This window comes from Tenrec ecaudatus, chromosome 17 (genome assembly GCF_050624435.1).
Source record: "Tenrec ecaudatus isolate mTenEca1 chromosome 17, mTenEca1.hap1, whole genome shotgun sequence".
In the NCBI taxonomy this organism is placed as follows: Eukaryota; Metazoa; Chordata; class Mammalia; order Afrosoricida; family Tenrecidae; genus Tenrec; species Tenrec ecaudatus.
Window position 1 is genome coordinate 16,322,363 of NC_134546.1, and position 18,698 is coordinate 16,341,060.

Here is an 18,698-nt window from a genome sequence, read left to right on the forward strand (position 1 = left end):
GCCAGGATGTGCTCCACTCTCTCCTCCTCCCCCTTCATCTGCTCCTGTGTGCTCCAATCAGATATGTCCCTTTCCCGGAGCTGCAGATTCAGTGCTGTCCTTTGAAATAAATTCTTCTGGGGGGGGGGGGAGAGACAGGTGTCCACGTAGTAGTTGGGATTGGGACCGACCCCTCAGACCTCTCCACTGGTTCCCTACTTATGTTATTTTTTGGTAACAAGTGCTTTAGTAACTTCACTCAACATAATGTATTCCAAATACGTCCATGTCCAAGGCGATTCAGTTTCATTCTTCAACAATACATAGTATTCCACTTCCTCCACTGATGTGCACTTTGGGCGCTTTCCCCTCCGTGTACTGTGAGCAGTGCTGCGATGGACGCGGTGTGCGCCTATCTGCTGGGCCGCACGGAACTTGTAGTCCCAGATGTTAGTGGAGGAGGCGCATTGCCTTCCACAGCAGCTGTACTCTCTGCAGCCCCACCGGCAGCGTGCGAGGTTCCAACGGCTCGCCGTCCTCGCCAGTGTTTATTCATTTCTGCCTGTTATCCGTGCCAGGGTGCGGCTGTATCTCGCGGTTGTTTTGGTTTGCACCTCCCCAATGGCTAGTGCACGTGAGCTTTGCTTCGTTTGTTTGTGAACTGCACTCAGTGGTGGCTTTTATGGTATTTGGGTTCTATTTCTATTTGTTGTTTTTTTAAAAAGGTGCCAATCGGAGGAACATTTAAAAATAAAATAAAGGGAGTTGGGAGGCGGAGACAGGATGCAGTCTTTTGAGGAGCACTGGCAGGGCAGACATCTAGGGCGACCCGGTAACTAGTGAAGAACCCTGACCTAGGCCAAGTGGTTTTCTGAGAACAGCGTCCCTTCCTTGGGCCCTGAGCCAGACCTCAAAGAGCCCTCATCATCGGACAGTCCTTTTCCATCGGAGGCCTGCCACTCCTTGAACCTAGATTGCCCTCTTTAGTGGAAAACTAAGATTTCGTCTCATATTTTAGAGCTAAAATACCAGTAAGACTCCTAATCTTCTTTTAAGTTAAGCATCCACATTTCCTCTGCTTTCCTTGTCCACTGACTTTTTTCAGGAATGGCTCCAGGAGATGAACGGCCCCAGGCCTGTCTGCCTCTCTCAGAGCAGGTGAGGATGGTCCCCCTTCTATAACTTTACTAATGGGACCAAACATGTATTCCTTTTACTCCGGCACGCATATAAAGTTAAATGACTACTAAATGACCTTGCGTCTCTTTCATACAAGCGGCCTTTAAACTCTGCTTCCCCACAACTGTGCCTGTAAAGGTTACCATTCTTAAAAATGACGACGGTACAACCTCTCCTTCGTTCACCTCATTAGTAGGAGCTCTCAGGATCACTCGGACCCTGTGGTTGTTATGTCTGCCGATGTTATATTAGGTAGATAAATGATATTCTCTTTCTTTGATCAAGTTATTAGATAAAAGGAAAACAACAGAGAGTTAATGGTACGTCCTGGTGGTTTTTCCTCAGAGAGTTTTCTCCAGATTAATATCAAACCACTGAATCAGAAATCTAGACAACCAGTAGAAAAGAACTCTGATTCGGCATCCAGTCTAGCCTGACCACCGTGCCCACAGCTCTGATGAGGGTTCTTACCCAAACGACTGGCCAGGATTCGGAACAATAAATCTTTTGCCCTCCCCTGAGCCGAATTCCAGAGGAAGCCTGATGTTGATCTGACACGGTTTGTTCTTCCTGCATCTGATGGCTCCTTAGAGCCTTGCTTACTCATCCAAAGGACTACAAAACAGCTTAGAAATGTTTTTCAGTAAGTAATTTATTAACATTGTTGTTGTTTTTTTTTTAATGAAACAATTACTTCCTACTTCTAAGTCCTCTCCTGTCAAGGAGCTGTCCCCTGACCCCCACCCCCACAGCAGCCTTTCTCCATCCCTCCCCCCTCCTCTTTGTTTTGCCTTCCCTCCCCCTTGCAATGTTTTTTCAAACCAATTCAAGCAATAGATATGCATGCCCATGTACACAGATGTTTATGCTCATTTGTGTATGATGTAGATGTATGGGTGTGTGTTTCACCTTTCCGACAAGCATCATTTTTTAAAAATCATTTTACTGGGGGCTCATATAACTCTTATCACAATTCATACATACATCAGCTGTGTAAAGCACATTTGTACATTCGTTGCCCTCATCATTCTCAAAACATTTTCTCTCCACTTAAGCCCCTGGCATCATCAGCTCCTCATTTTACCCCTCCCTCATGAACCCTTGATAATGTATACATTATTTTGTCTTATCTTACACTGTCCGATGTCTCCCTTCATCCACTTTTCTGTTGTCCGTCCCCCAAGGAGGAGGTTATATGTAGATCGCTGTAATTGGTTCCCCCTTTCCACCCCACCCTCCCTCCATCCTCCCAGTATCGCCACTCACACCACTGGCCCTGAAGGGATCATCCGTCCTGAATTCCCTGTGTATCCAGTTCCTAGCTGTACCAGTGTACATCCTCTGGTCTAGCCAAATTTGTACGGTAGAATTGGGATCATGGGGTGGGGGATGAAGAAGCATTTAGGAACTAGAGGAAAGGTGTAAGTTTCATCATTGTTACACTGCACCCTGAGTGGCTCATCTCCTCATCATGACCTTTCTGTAAGGGGATGTCCAGTTTCCTACAGATGGGCTTTGGGTTCTCACTCCGCACCCCCCCTCATTCATAATTATATGATTTTTTGTTCTTTGATGTCTGATACCGATCCCTTCGACACCTTGTGATCACACAGGCTGGTAAGCTTCTTCCATGTGGGTTTTGTTGCTTCTGAGCTAGATGGCCACTTGTTTACCTTTAAGCCTTTAAGACCCCCCCAGACACTGTATCTTTGGATAGCCGGGCACCACCAGCTTTCTTCACATTTTCTTATGCACCCGTTCCGACAAGCATCTTTTTACACAGTCCGTTCCCGATTCTTGTCTCTGAGCAATCCTGAGCTCCTTAGTATGAAGAAGCAATCTCTATCTTCCTCCTCGTCTGGAAAGTGGAAGTGTGTGCTAGCCTCAAATCCTCTGACAGCCCTTCTGTTCCAAGCAGGACATCCGGGTGACGGCTGCACCTCATCGTCATCAAGCTCACGGAGGATGTGACCCATCCGGGCCAGGAGATGTGAACACTCAACAGCACCTGGCACCTCTTGAGCGTTGCTAGCGCGTTCCTCTCACTAGGCTGGGCGGACCCTCTTTATCTGAAAATAATGAACTCTTTCTGACGTCAGGCAATGGGACCATAAGTCCAAAGAATGCTTCCAACCACCCCCAGGAACTGGAACCCCTCTGCTTCCTTCACAGAGCACCTGTTCTGACTGAGAAGACGCATCTCTGATGTATCAGAGGACGCATGCCAGACTCTCATGAATGGAACACATAAAAGGGCTTGTGGAAAGGTTTCACATCTTTCAACTCCACCTTGTGCGTGAGCTTTTTGAAGTCCCGTCACAATTGGTGAAATAAAATGTCTCTAGTGAAAACAGTAAGTGCTCCCCTCGAGCTGAGGGCCTCAGGCACATTTTTACGCCACCGTACATGCAGGGAAAAGCTCCTTCTCTGGTTGCCAACAGGTGAGACCAAGCTTGATACAGAACACATCACACCTTCCCCAGGACCCTCACAGTTCTTAAACAAGAACGGGGGTTCTGCCCTCCACATGAGCTGGGAGCGATGTTCTCCACTTGACGGAAGTCTGGGGCTCCAGAGGTTAAAACAAAACACAAAGCAATAAACCACACGGAACAAACTTCTAATTAAAACTGGTAGGCTGTACACAACAAACATTATCCGTGCTTCTCAAAACTTTACTAATTGACACAGTAGATCTGTCTGTCTGTTTCGAGCATAATCTACATACTTCTACTTTGGGGAAGATGAACAAGACATACTTGGACTTATTCACCTTAAATACACTCAAAACCTGGACATTAGATCTAAAACAAGCATAAAAGACTCTCAGCTGGAACAGGCTGCTCAGGGTCTCTGGGACGGAGGAACCACCTGGTAGTGAGTGTTCACTGTGGTTCATGAATCTCAGACTTTAAGTTGAAGAGACCAGGAGCCCGACATGCTAACTGACACGGACAGAGATGCCCCAACGAAAGGCTCTCCCCAAGCCCAACTCAGAAAAGGGCAGTCCAGGCAAGAGAGGAAACTTTAATTAGACAACTATTCCACTCTAGCCAAACGCCACAGGAAAAACCATGGCTCTATCCTTGCCTGAGGAGCCCAGGTAATGTAGTGGGTTCCATGCTGGACTGCTAACGCCAAGGTCAGCAGTTCAACCCCACGAGAGAGATGAGGCTTTCTACTCCCACAAGGATTTATATGTCAGAAAACCAAAGGGGCAGTTCAACTCGGTCCTACAGGGCTGCTAGGAGTCAGAATCAACTAGATTTTGTGGGTGTATTGTCTTAATTAGTGTTCTTACTTCATAAAATAGCCTCAGTGGGGTACTGGTTATGTGTTGGGCTGCTAACTGCAAGGTCAGCAGTTCCAGACCACCAGCCACCACCCAGGAGACAGACGGCGCTTTCTACTCCATCAAGAGTTATAGTCTTTGGAAACCCTTGGGCAATTCTACCCTGGCCTGTAGGGTCCCGATGAGTCGGCATCGATGCGATGACAGTGAGTAGTTGTTGCTTGATGTGACTGTCTAATACCCACTGCCATGGCTACACAGAACTCACACGCGAAACTCACGATTAAAGGTTTCATTAGTGACGTTAACAAATGGTAAGGCCGGTAAGAAAACGCTCAGGGTTGAGCTGTTCATCAGGGCATGCTACAAGACTCTTTCAGGTCTGCTAATAAATGTCCAAAGGGGCATACCACTCTACTGGAAGCCTCACCCCGAAGGCCATCAGCACAAGCTCCGAAGGTTAGCAAACCCTGGAGTACGTGTCCAGGGACAGGAGCCCACAGGCACTCAGCTCCTCTTCAGTAAGTCAGCAAGCTCAGCTTCCCCAATTCAGTACCAAGAGGCACCCCACTCTAGCCAGCCGCCTCCTGCACGCAAGCACTCAGCTTGTCTTGTTCTGGGGGTTGGTAAGGCCATCACTGTGTTCCATGCTCTGGACCCTGGTTCTGCTGCTGCTGCTCTGAAGTCCTAGCTGTCATCTGGATCCAGGAGGTTCACTGTGCAGGAAGTGACCTCAGGTCCAGTGGGCTCACTCCATTGCTCTGGCTCTTGCTGACAATGAAATCCCTCCTCCTGTTTCTCAGAGGGCTCATTTTACCCCGAAGAATGGCAGGCAGTCCAGGGAATCCTGTTCCTGATTACTCACCAGTGAATCTATCAATTACCTTTCCCCACCTCCTTACCAGGTCCATGCAGTAAAAAGCCACATGTAATAATTCGCTGCCCCCTGCAGAGGGGTCCTTCCTTATGCTAGCAAAAGCTGCATGGTGAGCCTAGACTTCCATCCTGCAGGGGACCTAAGTTCCCCAATTCACCCACACAGTGCCATCAGAGCCAGGAGGATGTCCAAGAAGGGCTGTAGGACATTCATTCCCAACAGGAAGTAAAAAGGCAAGAACACAAGAACAGCCAGAAGGCTCGAGCACTGGCCGTGTGAGTCCCCCAGAAGCAGGCTTGACAAGGTCGGGGGCTCAAAACGATCGTCTGAAAGGCTCTCTCGCAGGTTAAATCCCAGATGCACCTCCCAGGTTACCTCTCCCACAGCCCAAAGGAAGAGAAGAGCATTCCCTCACAAGGTAAAGAGGTCTCCAGCCAGGGTTGGCAGAATTGTTAAGGGCAGGCTTTTAAAAGCAGGAGGAAGAGTGACCACCTCACTGCTGAACAGCCCTATGTAGCTCTTCAAACAGAGGCAGCCAGTAGACTAGAAGCATGTTACAATATGATCAGCCCCAAAGAGGCACAAATACTAAACATGTAAAAATGGGGGTGCCGTCCTGAAACGGTTTGGGCAGAGCACCCAACAGTGAGGTCCATCCTCGATGCATTGAGAAATGCCAACCAACTTTTTAGTGCCTCGCTCTTGAATACGAGTGGACAGCCAAAGTGGACGATTGGCAAGTATTTTTATCATGTAAAACAGATAATAAGCATTTCATGCTGAAAAAGAAAAGGTTATCATCCAAATGAGCCAAATTAAAATTCCCAACACATACCGAACAATAAATAATAAATGCTTATCAGCACAGAAATTTCAAATGATGGAAACAAAGGCATTTTATAAATTTCTGGTGGTGGTGGGGACAGCCCAAAGGAGTAGGTATCAGAATGACTTCAGAGTGGCACTGAACATTAGACTACTGTAGGAGCAATGCTTTCTAAAATCTGAATTAATTTTCCAATCCAGGATTTTAATGAGATTTACCTTTCTACCACAAATGTGAAGGTAAAATAGACATTTCCAGGCCTAAAGAGTCTCAAAAAATTGACTTTCCACATATCATTTGGCTACCGCAGGATAGCTGTATCAAAACGAGGGAGCAGAGCCAGGATAAGGGTTAAGAGACCTAACAACAAAGGAAATTCCCACAAGAAGGCTGCAAATTATGCCTAGAGAGCAACCAGTGGAGATCACACAATCAGGAGATACAGAAGATAAACACGGATGGAATACCAAACAGGCTTACACGTATGAAAATCAATTTACACAATTTAGAGAGAGTCTGGGTGAAACTGATTAAAAAGACACAGAAAGATACAATCAAAGAGCAAAACAAGATCATGAAAACCAAGCTGTGGGGGGAGGAGGGGAAGCCCCTGCCCACCAGGAAATTCAGCAGGAATGTAGTTCCTTCACTCACAACTCTGTAGAACAGGCACTACTGGAACCGCCAACGTGCTGCCAAAACTCACTGCTCGCTTGGAGGACTGTGGTGTGAGGACGATGCAACGACATGGGGGGAGAGGGGAGTCGGGAGAGGAGGTGGAGGTGGGGGAGCCACAGGGACAAGAAGAACTTTGACTTCGCATGGTGGATAATGAGGGAGGGAGGGAGTGTCAAGAAACCAGCACTGTTGCTTGCAAATACATCATCAGGGCCTCTGGGACCTTGAAATGGCATAGCAGGAAACCTTTGGGGGACTGTTTGATATACATTTTAATGAGCTTACCTATATACTCAAGTATAAGTCGACCCAAATTTCAGCCAAGGCACCCAATTTTACCAGAAAAACTGCATTAAAATGTGCTGAAAACTCAGCTTATACACGAGTATATATGGTAATTCACCGATTGGAGCATTGTAGCTTTGATAAGATGTAAACTTTAGTTAACCCTTGACCGACATGGGTTTGAACTAAGCAGGCCACTGTTGCTTTGGTGGCAAGCCCAGGTTTGCCAGTATGCTCACAAGGAGGTGATTGGGGTCCAATGGCATTTGGAAGCAGGTAGTCTTACCCACAGCAAGGCGGGTGGAAAGGTGGGGAGTGGGAGTGGCTTGTTTAAATGGGCCTGTGTCTCATATTTGTTATTCGAGTGTCAACTCGAATTAAAAAGAGGCAAAACAGGCAATGTTATGGTTGGGCTAGAACTTGAACACAAGTAACTAAATTCCTAATAAGGTTTAATAACTGTTTAAGGCCCACGGGCTCATGCCAGGAGCCTGGGTGATGTAGTGGCTATGCATTTGGCCGTTACCTCCACGGTCAACAGCTGGAAACCCCCAGCCACTCCACAGAACACGATGGGGTTTTTACTCCTGAAACCACTTCTCGGTCATTTTGTCACACTGTGGTGGCTTGTGTGTTACTGTGAAGCTGGAAGCTAATGCCACTGGTATTTCAAATGCCAGCAGGGTCACTCAAAGTGAACAGATTTCAGCAGAACTTCCAGAGTAAGAATAGACAACAAAGGAATCGGGGAGCCTGGTTTGGAAGAAGTAGCCCCTGACAATGCCATGCTTAGCTTTAAAACATTGTCAGACAGTGAAGGCCTAATGAATGGAATCAGAACACTGTCAGAGACAATGCCAGAGGATGGGCTTTGGGAGTTCGGGGGCACTAGGGGGTATGCATATGAAAGTGGGACACTGGAGTGATGGGCAACAGAAAAATGGATGAAGGAAGAGAGTGGACGGTGTAAGATGTGAAAATAGTAATCATTTATGATTTATCAAGATTCATGGGGGTGGGGGAAGGGAAAAAAGGAGGAGCTGATACTGAGGGTTCAAGTAGAAAGGAAATGTTTTTTAAAAGGATGCTGGCAACATGTGTACACATACATGTGCTTGATACAATGGATGGATGGATGGATGGATGGATGGATGGATGGATGGATGGATGGATGGATGGATGGATGGCTACAGTTGCTGTAAGAGCCCCCAGTAAAATGATTTAACAAAAAGAAAGAGGGGCCTTGAATAAGGAAGAAGAGTTGATGCAGTTGGATTGAGGTGCTGGCGAAGAATATTCAAAGTACCATGGACTGCCAAAAGGACAAACCAATCTGTTTTGGAGATGTATAGCCAGAGTGCTCCTTAGAGGTAAGACTTCGTCTTACTGACTTTGGACATGTTGTCAGGAGAGACCAATCCCTGGAGAGGGACATCATGGTTGGTAAAGGGGAGGGGCAGCAAAAAAGAGAAAGGCCCTTCTGGAGAAGGAATGAGGAATGATGCCCTGGCTGCAACAAGGGGCTCTGGCACAGGAACGCTTGTGAGGGTGGTACAGGATCGGACAGTGTTTCAGGATCGCTATGGGTTGGAACCAACTCGATGGCTCCTAACAACTCCCGTAAAGAGTTCCAACAAACACATGAGGCTTGCTGTCCTCCAGGGACACAATGAGTCGGAGCTGATTGGCAGCAGTGAGTTGTTGTTTTTAATGGGCCTAGTCCATGCTGGTCTGTCAGTCTGCTGTACTGTTGTGGCTTCCAAGTTCCTGTGACGCTAGAAGCCATGCCACCAGTATTTGACATACCAGCAAGGGCACTGATGGTAAACAGGTGTTAGTGGCGCTTCCAAATTAAGACTATACCAGGGAGAAGGGAGAGATGGACCACTTCTGAAAGATTAGCCCCTTAGGACTTGATGACTATTGTCAGATATAATGCAGGAAGATGAGGCCGTCGGCAGGATGGCACTCAAAATACGACTGGAGAAGAGCTGCCTCCACAAAGGATGGATGACCTGAAAGAAGGGGATGGAGCAGAGCTTTGGGACCTACATCTACGAATAGGGCACAGCTCAAAATGAGAAGAAGCACCCACAAACATCCACTAACAATCAGCGTTGAATGCATTTCAACTCACAGTGACCCTGTGGAGCTGGGTAACCCTATTTCCATGGGTTCTGAGACTGTAACTCTTTACGAGAGCAAAAAGCCTCGTCTTTCTCATGTGGAGCAGTTAGTGGCTTCGAACTACTGACGTCTCTGTTAGCAGCACATTGTAGAACTACTACACCACCAGAGTTCTTCACAGTACAACTAGTTACTCTTGAAACAGCCACTGACAGGGCACCCCAGCCCGATGGAGCGCGCACAAGGCTGACCTGCCAGTTTTGGGTTCTTTTTCCTTTTTAACAGAAAGTAAACCAAAAAACCCAGGAAACAAAGGTGTTATCACATATGTAAGTGAAATTACCAATTTTTACACATTCATTCCATTCCAGGTTTATTAGACATTTACTCTGTGACAAGTAATATACAGAAATATAAAGATAAATGCTTCAGATTTTAAACAACTTACTTTCTGATGGCAGAACTACTTATAAACAGTACGAGCAAAACAACTGGTGTAAACAAAGCAATGTGGAAACAAACAGGAACGAAGGACTAGATTGTATATATTCTTTATTACGTGTACTGCCTAATAGAGATAAAAGTAAGAGACTACTCTAACCCCTCCCATGTACCCATCCCTCTGCTCCAATGATCAACTGATGGCCACTGTCTTCTCCTCGAAGCCTCTCCATTATTTTCAAGATGTCAAACTATTTTATTCACAAATATTTCAGCATGTATCTCAATTAGATAGGAGCTTCTTTCTTTAAACATAACCACATTAATCTTAACCTGAAATTTGAGGAGCGGGTGTTTGTTTTTTAAATCAAGGCGAATTAACATATAATCAAACCCATCTCCTTAAGTTCTGACAAGGGTACACGCCACGTAACCACTACGTGAAACAGGATGCATCAGCCAGAGAGTTCCCACAATCACCTGACTGGTCAATTTCCCATGCCCAGGTACTTTCTGATTCTTATCCCCACAGGTCACGTTTGATACTCTTGGGACTTCTTGAAATGGAATCATGGACTATGTTTCAAGGGAAACATCCAGGTGGAAAGAAATACATGTTTACAATATAAAGTTGTAGAAGGGAGGGGTTAAAAACTGGAACTGGTAACGGACAGAGGCAAGACTAGAAGAGAAGCCCCATTACAAAAGAAGCGGAGGCTTCTGAAGCAGAGTTCACAGATAATTACTGGAAACCCAATTGTAAAGTAAGCCTTTCCTAATGCCTCAAATGACTTCCTTGAAGTAAAAATTGGTCCAATCTCTATGTTCCATTCTCTTCAACCCATCATTTGACTGCGGCCTAGGCAGGAGCTCGTTGCTGCTCCCCCTGCCCTTACCCAGAGGTCTCTCTGCTATCTGATGAAAGAAGACAAGCTCCCAGGAATAGGACAAGGCCCACGGAAGTAAGGTCTCGGCTCACCTGCCTATCTGTGTTGAGAGGACACAGACGGGGGTCAATCCATAACCCTCCCCCAACTTTAAACAAGCAGTCGCAGTTGGGAGCATTGGTTGGCCTTACCATGATCTGGATTTCTCTCTTGCACACCTGGAGGTCATGCTCATTGTTGACAAACATGCGCTTCAAGGCACACTTCACTCCATTGCTTGTCCTCACCAGAAACACAATTGCAAATCCACCTGGGAGAGAGACACAAACACAAGATCTCCTGAGTCATGTTCCTGAGTGGGCGGTGGCTGCAAGTTGCTGCTGTCACTCAGGAGGATACTGACGCGGCTGCTGCCCCACCCTCAGGTGCTCGCTCACAGGTGCTCAGAGCTCAGAGACAGAACTTGTGGGAATCAGAGAAAGTGTCTTACGATACAGGAAGAACAGTAATTATCCTGCAAACTACAAACTTTAAAAAATGAGTGAACAGATTTAAACAAAACTACACTCTAAACCACTGCCCTAGGCATTTTACCTTCTAGTTGAATTCTTATAATCTATGAAGCTGAATGCTATTCTTCCCTTTAAAGTGGCAAGTAGGAAAGTTTTCAAAAAGTAAAATAAAATGATAGGTAGCTTCTAGCTCAAAACAATAAAAGCTCAAAGAGATTAAATTCAAACCAATGGTTAAAAAAATTAAAAACCAATTAAGTCCAGCACTACTTCCTTCATACCAGATCAGCTAGAAAATTACTTCAGTAATTGTTTTTCGGTTGTATTGCAAATAATCCACATCATACAATTCAACAGTTCAATCATGTCAAGAATTATGCAATCATTTTCTTCAGTAATTCTCATAGTAATAATACAATAGCTGTTAATAAACTCTAAGAACTTCCCCTTTTCTCTTCCTCTTCATCTTTCCTCACCTTGTGCTCAACTCAGAATTTAACAGACGCCCTAAGGAGGTCACTTGCCCTCCGTACTTCACGGGAGCAGTGGTGGGTCCATGGTAGAATTCCTGCCTTCTGTGCCAGAGTCCTGCTTTGATTCCCGTTTGCTGTCAGTCATCTGTTGGTGGAGGGGTGGATGTTGCTAGGATGTTGAATAGGCTTTAGCAGTTTCCAGACCAAGATAGACTGGAAAGGCAGGCCTCAGAATTTACTTCTGAAAATGAGAACTTTATGGACCATCCGAGTCCAAGGCACAACCAAGCATGGTGCAGAAATGGGCAGCACGCGGCTCCCTTGTGGGTGGATCACCAGGAGTAAACAAAAAATCGCTAGACTATATTTATGAGTAGATGCGGTCACTAACTTGATGAAGGTGACAGGGGCTTCAGCTGGGGTGATGATATTGGGGATAGCAGTCACGTGCAAAATCAAGAGCAACAAACAGCTACTACAGAAATTCAAGGCAGTTCTAGTTCCCCTAAGGTCCACTGGCACTTCAGGGTTCATCTGCTGGTGTTTGTGGCATTTCCTATTGTACCTTTACAATAATTACTCTTTTCCAACCCAGCTTGAGTAAGGTTTCTGTGCTTTGCAGATGAAAAGAACCTTAGTCATTAAAGACCATCATTGCATACTATGTTACAATACATAATTCCATTAAAAGTTGGGTATTTTTGGGGGGGACTACACAACTAATTGTGCTGTTAGATAAGAAATTCACTAAAGATTGCATGTGTACAAATATTTCCTGTTTCTGAGTGCTTCAGGATTCGATGAACACTAAAATTTATCATACACTCTCTAATGGTCCTACCTATTATAATCCATGTACCTCCATAACATTTTCTATTTTCTTACAAATTTAAAAGTCTTTCTTATTCAGTTATCAATTTTAATTCCATAATTTAGAGTATTTATATATATATTTAATGTAGTACTACTCATGCCTTTCTTTTTAATTCCTAAAAAGCTAGTAAGTTCATCATGCATCAGACCATCAGGTTTGGGAAAGGTGACAAATACAATTTCCATGTATATTCATAATTGTTTTGTGAACATTCCACATGGGTATTCATTTTGTATCTACTTTGAATAAAAAAAAATCAGAGAACCACAGACTGGGCACCCCTACAGGGTATGAAATCTGCCCTAGAGGGACAGGGGTTAAACACTCAACTGCCAATGGAAAGAAAGGTCAGCGGTTGGAATCTACCAACCTCTCCTCCCAAGAAGGGTTGTGGCCATCTCCTTCCATCAGGATTACTTACAGTCTTGGAAACCCTCCGGGGCAGTTCTATTCTGTCCTAAGGGGTCACTATGAATTGGAATCAATTCGATGGCAAGGAACACAGACTATTAAGCACAAAGCATTTTATTAAGCACAAAGCATTTCTTTATGGGTGGAGAGGCTGGAGGCGGCTTGGAACACTCCCATGGTTAGTCATGGACAGAACCAGCAACAGTTCCTTCCATCTCACTTGTCCGAGAGGGAAGTTGTGCAATAGTCCTGTGGCGTCCATCTCACAGCACCACATAGCACAAGGTGGAAATCACTGTTGCCCAGTGGTGATATATCAGGCACCAGGCACTAAATAGGCTTGAATCAATAAGACACTCCTTTCCGAAGCAGATTGGTGATGATGAAATCTGAGATAACAGCCACCAGATGCAATTTGCATTGCTAGGTAGACAGCTGACCTTTCCTGCCAAACCAAACCTACTGTCATTTAGTTGATTCCAATTGCAAACCTTTATGGGACCAGGATAGCCTCCTCTTTCCCCTGAGGAGCAGCCTGGTGGGTTTGAACCACCAACCTTGCGGTCAGCAGTCCAGCATTTACCAGGCAATGCCACCAGGCTCCTTTCTTGCTAAGATTTCAGAAATGGTCGGACACCAACCTCATGATCCAGCAACTGCAAACTGATTGAGAAGACCCAGCCAAGATCCCAAAGCCTATGGCCATTACAAACTAAAGGTCAAGCAAGGGCCCTAACATAAAAGCTGTACCTGACAGATAAAAACCCAAGTTATCCTGCAGCTGAGTACCTATCAAAAACCAAACGCACTGCTATCCAGTCAATCAGGACAGAGCACAACTGTCCTATGGGGTTCCCAAGTCTGTGATCTTTACCTACATCTTTTTCCCACAGAGTGGCTGATAGGTTTGAACTGCTGACCTGTCAGTTAACAGTCAAAATTTTAATCATGGGACTATCAGGGCTTGACCAGGAGAAACCCTGACCAGGAGATCAAAACCCAAGTCTGTCAGGATTTATCAGCCTAAAGAGATCTCCCCATCATCCCTGCAGAGTTGAACAAATGAAGACGTAGATCACTAGACTGGGAGTGGAAGGGAGGTAGAGAACACGGTCCAAGATACTTCCCTAACATGTCCACCCTAACCACACCACTCAGGGGACACTTAGCGAGACAAGGTGCAGGCCATCACACGATGCTGTCAATAGAGATTCTTACACCAGGTTGAATGGCAGCCCCAGATCTTGATTAAGTGTGAAAACCTCAAGCCTAGCTGTGGGGGGCTTGGCAGAGCCAAAAGGAAATCCCATGTTCCCAACAGAGCTTGTTCCAGACTCTCTGCCTGCTGGCTTGTTGTGGAACACTGAGATAAACCTCCTCCATGAACTTACTGACTCACAGGGAAGAGGTCTTATATGTTACATGAGGTATGCAGCTGAAGGATAACTGACACAAATGTTTTTTGCCTATTAAATATATAGAACTTGATTGGGGGAAATCGATAAAGATGCTTTCTTTCATTTCCCTCAACATATCTGGCACTCCTGATCTACCTTTTAGCTCTAATTTTCTGAAGGAGATACGGGTTGAAACTTCCCATTCACCACCAAGTTAAGAGATTTCTGTCTATTTGGTTCTCCTCTGTAGCTTCATGCCCTAGATCAATGCCTTATGCAGCAGTTCTCAACCTGTGGGTCTTGACCGCTTTTTTTTGGGGGGGGGGGTGTCAAATGACCCTTTCACAGGGGTTGCCTAAGCCCAACGGAAAACACTATTTTTAATGGTCTTAGGAACTGAGACCCCGCTTTTCTATCCATCTCAAGGCGGGTCGGCCCACACGCAGATATGCTGATCTGGTGAGAAAGAAGCCATCTCAACCTTCACACTGACGTTGGCATTTTACACATCCTGTCCCAAAATGTAGCAACATAGTTTACTGTTGTTCTATTAAGATGGTTACCCATGCTCACCATGCTTCGAGACAAAATTTCATTGATTTGTAATTAGAAATAAATATTTCACAATATAAAATTACATAGTTTTTGTAACTGATCACTGTTTTAATTATGTTCAATTTGTAACAATGAAAATACATCCTGCATATCAGATATTTCCATGATGGTTCATAGCAGTAGCAAAATTACAGTGACGAAGTAGCAATGAAAATAATTTTATGGTTGGGGTCACCACCACATGAGGAACTGTGTGACAGGGTCGCAGCATCAGGAAGGTTGAGAACCACTGCTCTAAGTCTTACGTGGCCCGTGATGCCACCAGAGCCCCTAAAGGAAAATGAGAACCCTGAAATATTATGTGAAATCTTTAAACATTGGCAACAAATCAAAAATTACTGGGGAGCAGGTTGACTCTGGAGCGGTTCAAGAAACCAAACCTGAAAAAACGTCAGAGAGTGTCTTTGAGCCTCCAGTTTTCTGCCTCTGATGTCGTTTAACCCCTTCATTGCACTGAAGGCCAGAGAGGGGAAGTGACCCAGTCCGTGTCACACAAAGTAAAAGATGATTTGAAAATAAGATTGAAAATAAGAAATTACAATCTGTATTCCCTGAAAAGGAGTTTCTGGAATATTTTCCCCTACCGAGCATTTGCATAGCACTTTACACTATGAGATGGCACTTCAAAAATAAATAACTTAATGGGTATTTTCACATGATGGCTGTGAGTTTGTCTTTTAAGTGAGGTAAACAAGCAAATGGTCAATAGCTCCCATTTTCTTTGCAAGACAGCGAAGCAGAGACGGAGTTCCTTCCCCAAGGACACACAGAGCTAATGGCGGAGCTCAGATTAATTCTTTAAAAATAAACTTGTAAAAATGAACTTCACCTGCTATCTGATGCACCTGATCCAAGTGTATACTTAATGAGTTTTCACCATAATTAAGGCCTAGGTCACTTCCAGCACTGCCAGGCTGCCCGTTCCCCTTTGTAGACGTTCTCCACAAGACCTTTCTGTCACCCTGTGCAACTTCTGGTGTGTTCTCACTCACCGGAGATTGGTTATGCTTCTTCTAGAATAAATGTATACGCCTCTCCCTGGCTTCTTTCATTCAGACACATGCTCTTTGTTACGTGGATCAGGAGTAGTTTGTTTCTTTCTACTGCTGAGTCGTAGGTCCGAGTGAACATTCTTCCCTTCTTTTATGCACTTAACCTTCTGGAGGATTTCTAGGTGGGTATCTTCCAGCTTTTGACTCTTAGGAACGAAACCACTGTGAACTTTCACTTAGAAGGTCTTTCTTGTAGACGCCGGTTCCTCCTCCTTAGGGAAACTACATTGCTGGCTCATCTTCTTTATGAGAAACTTGGTAGCACACTGCCCCTACCCCCCCCCCCCCCCCGTGGCTGTGCTATTCGGCCCCACCACCAGTCCTGGGCTATTGCACAGTCTCACCTACTCTCGCCACCCTCAGGTTTTCCTTCTTCCTCACTTATCCACTCTGTTTCCCACCACTTTCCTGAGAAAACGCTCACAAACCTCACAGGTTGCTTCCATCTCACGGTCACCAAGTAAAATTGCCTCACTGGGTTGTTATCTTTTTCCCAGGCTGCAATCTTCATGGAAGTCTGCCACATCTTTCTCCCGAGAGTCATCAACCTTTGGTTAGAAGCTAAGCATTTAACCACTCTGCCACCAACACTCCGCTTTCCTGGTAAAACACTTTAATAAGCATAGGATCACAGTCACCCATGAAAAATGACTAAGATAATTTAGTACCAATTACTAAGATACCTTGGACTTCAATCTCACAAGTAAAGACAGGTATCCCAGTTCTCCCCAGGCAGAAGGTCAGTTGGAGTCGGTAATGCACAGAGGGGGACTCTAGGGGAGGAATTGCTTATGTGCCGGGCTGTTGACTGCAAGCTCAACAGATTGACTCCCTCAGTTCACTCAAAAGGAGCAAGATAAGGCTTTCTGCCCTGGTGAAGATTTAGAGCCTTGTAAACCTAAAGGGGCAATTCTATTGGGTCCTGTTCCATACGGTTGCCATGGGTCAGAATTCTGTCTGAAAGGATTGCCATGAGTCTCAATGGCAGTGAGTTTGGGGCTCCTACTGTAAAGATCTTTCAAATCTATCACCAACAAGAGATCACGGTCTTCAACCAGTGCCATGAAGGCAACATTCCAAAGGGGAAGGAAACCTCCTCGAGAGTGTGAAGAGGTTTGAGTTCAACAACAGCAACGGGGCTCTGAGTCAAAGAATGAATCAAGCCACATGCTCCCAAGCCCCAGAGGTTGTTCTGAATGAACCAGGGCACCAGGGCTTCCATTGAGCAAGGCAGTGTGAGGGATGGATGAGGTAAGAGGAGGAGAAAAGACAAGAACCCAACTGATGCTCTGACTAGTGATAGACACGGGGATAGGAAACAGCTGGGCAGACAATGCGGACGATTAGACCCGAGAACATGGGACAAAGGAGCCTGTCATGGTGCTGAGAAAGGGCTTCTGGATCTGCTGCCAGGAGGCTTGAGTGGATATTTTAAAGCTGGGCTTTCTGCTCACAGCCAGCTGCTGCGTGCTCATTTCTTGCAGGTAAAAGAACGTCTCACTTCCTAACATAAATGCCGTCTACCTCTTTAGGCAAAGCTTCCACCTGTCTAAGATCTAAAGAAGACGCGTGCTAAGGGACTGGAAGGAAAGAATGACAAACTTCATCCAGACCCGCTTTCTACTCCTTGTCTGCCACCTTCCGACCCAATTCCACAAACTCAATTTCTCCAGAAGTTTAACCCCATCAGTGCTGCTCACTCAAGGCAGCTTCTCCTTGAATTGTCTGAGGCAGAGAAAAGTATAAACTACAACAGCCTTCTGAAGTGTTATAAAGAAACCAGCAGGCGGCCTCCTTAAAGTGGAGTTTTTCCAGGAGATCTAGAGGAAAGGACAACACTAAGCAGGTTATGGGATTCCATTTCCTCATCTGCAGTTTAATTGACTAGACTGGTGGTTCGAACCTCTGTGCACTAGGATGAAGGCGCCTCCATGGCACCCTTGGGTAAGTGGGGGACTGCTAACGAGATGGTGGTGGTTGTTGGGTGCTGACCCATAGCGACCTGAAGTGTGTACAACTGTTATATGTGAGCGCACTGCTGCAGCCTGTGTCGACCCATATTGTTCAGGGTCTTCCCTTTCCCACTGCCCCTCTACTTCCCAAGCCTGGCGTCCTTTCCCCACTGCCCCTTTGCTTCCCAAGCCTGGCGCCCTTTCCCCACTGCCCCTCTGCTTCCGAAGCCTGGCGCCCTTTCCCCACTGCCCCTCTGCTTTCCCGAGCCTGGCGCCCTTTCCCCACTGCCCCTCTGCTTCCCAAGCCTGGTGCCCTTTCCCCACTGCCCCTCTGCTTCCCAAGCCTGGTGCCCTTTCCCCACTGCCCCTCTGCTTCCCAAGCCTGGCACCCTTTCCCCACTGCCCCTCTGCTTCCCAAGCCTGGTGCCCCTTCCCCACTGTCCCTCTGCTTCCCAAGCCTGGTGCCCCTTCCCCACTGTCCCTCTGCTTTCCCAAGCCTGGCCGTTTCTGCACTGCCCCTCTGCTTTCCCAAGCCTGGCGCCCTTTCCCCACTGCCCCTCTGCTTTCCCAAGCCTGGTGCCCTTTCCCCACTGTCCCTCTACCTTCCCCAAGCCTGGCGCCCTATCCCCACTGCCCCTCTGCTTTCCCAATCCTGGCGTCCTTTCCCCACTGCCCCTCTGCTTTCCCAAGCCTGGCGTCCTTTTGCCAGCATCTTCATCTTCATCAGCAAGTGCTTCACGACTCCTCGCTTTCTGTAAGTATCATCTGCATATTGCAGGTCGTTAATCCTTCCGGTCCTGTTATTGCACACCTCTTCATACACTCCAACTTCTCTATTTGT

At 46.1% G+C, this 18,698-nt stretch overlaps 1 protein-coding gene across 20 annotated transcripts in view; it reads right to left on the minus strand.

The window, feature by feature from the left end:
• Window positions 1-18,698, minus strand: part of AAK1 (AP2 associated kinase 1) — a 185,952-nt gene that overhangs the window by 87,634 nt on the left and 79,620 nt on the right. For all 20 annotated transcript variants that reach the window (XM_075535446.1, XM_075535444.1, XM_075535447.1 and 17 more), the window contains exon 3: window positions 10,763-10,881. In XM_075535446.1, coding sequence (XP_075391561.1) covers window positions 10,763-10,881 — 119 coding nt within the window. The remainder of the gene's footprint in view (window positions 1-10,762; window positions 10,882-18,698) is intronic.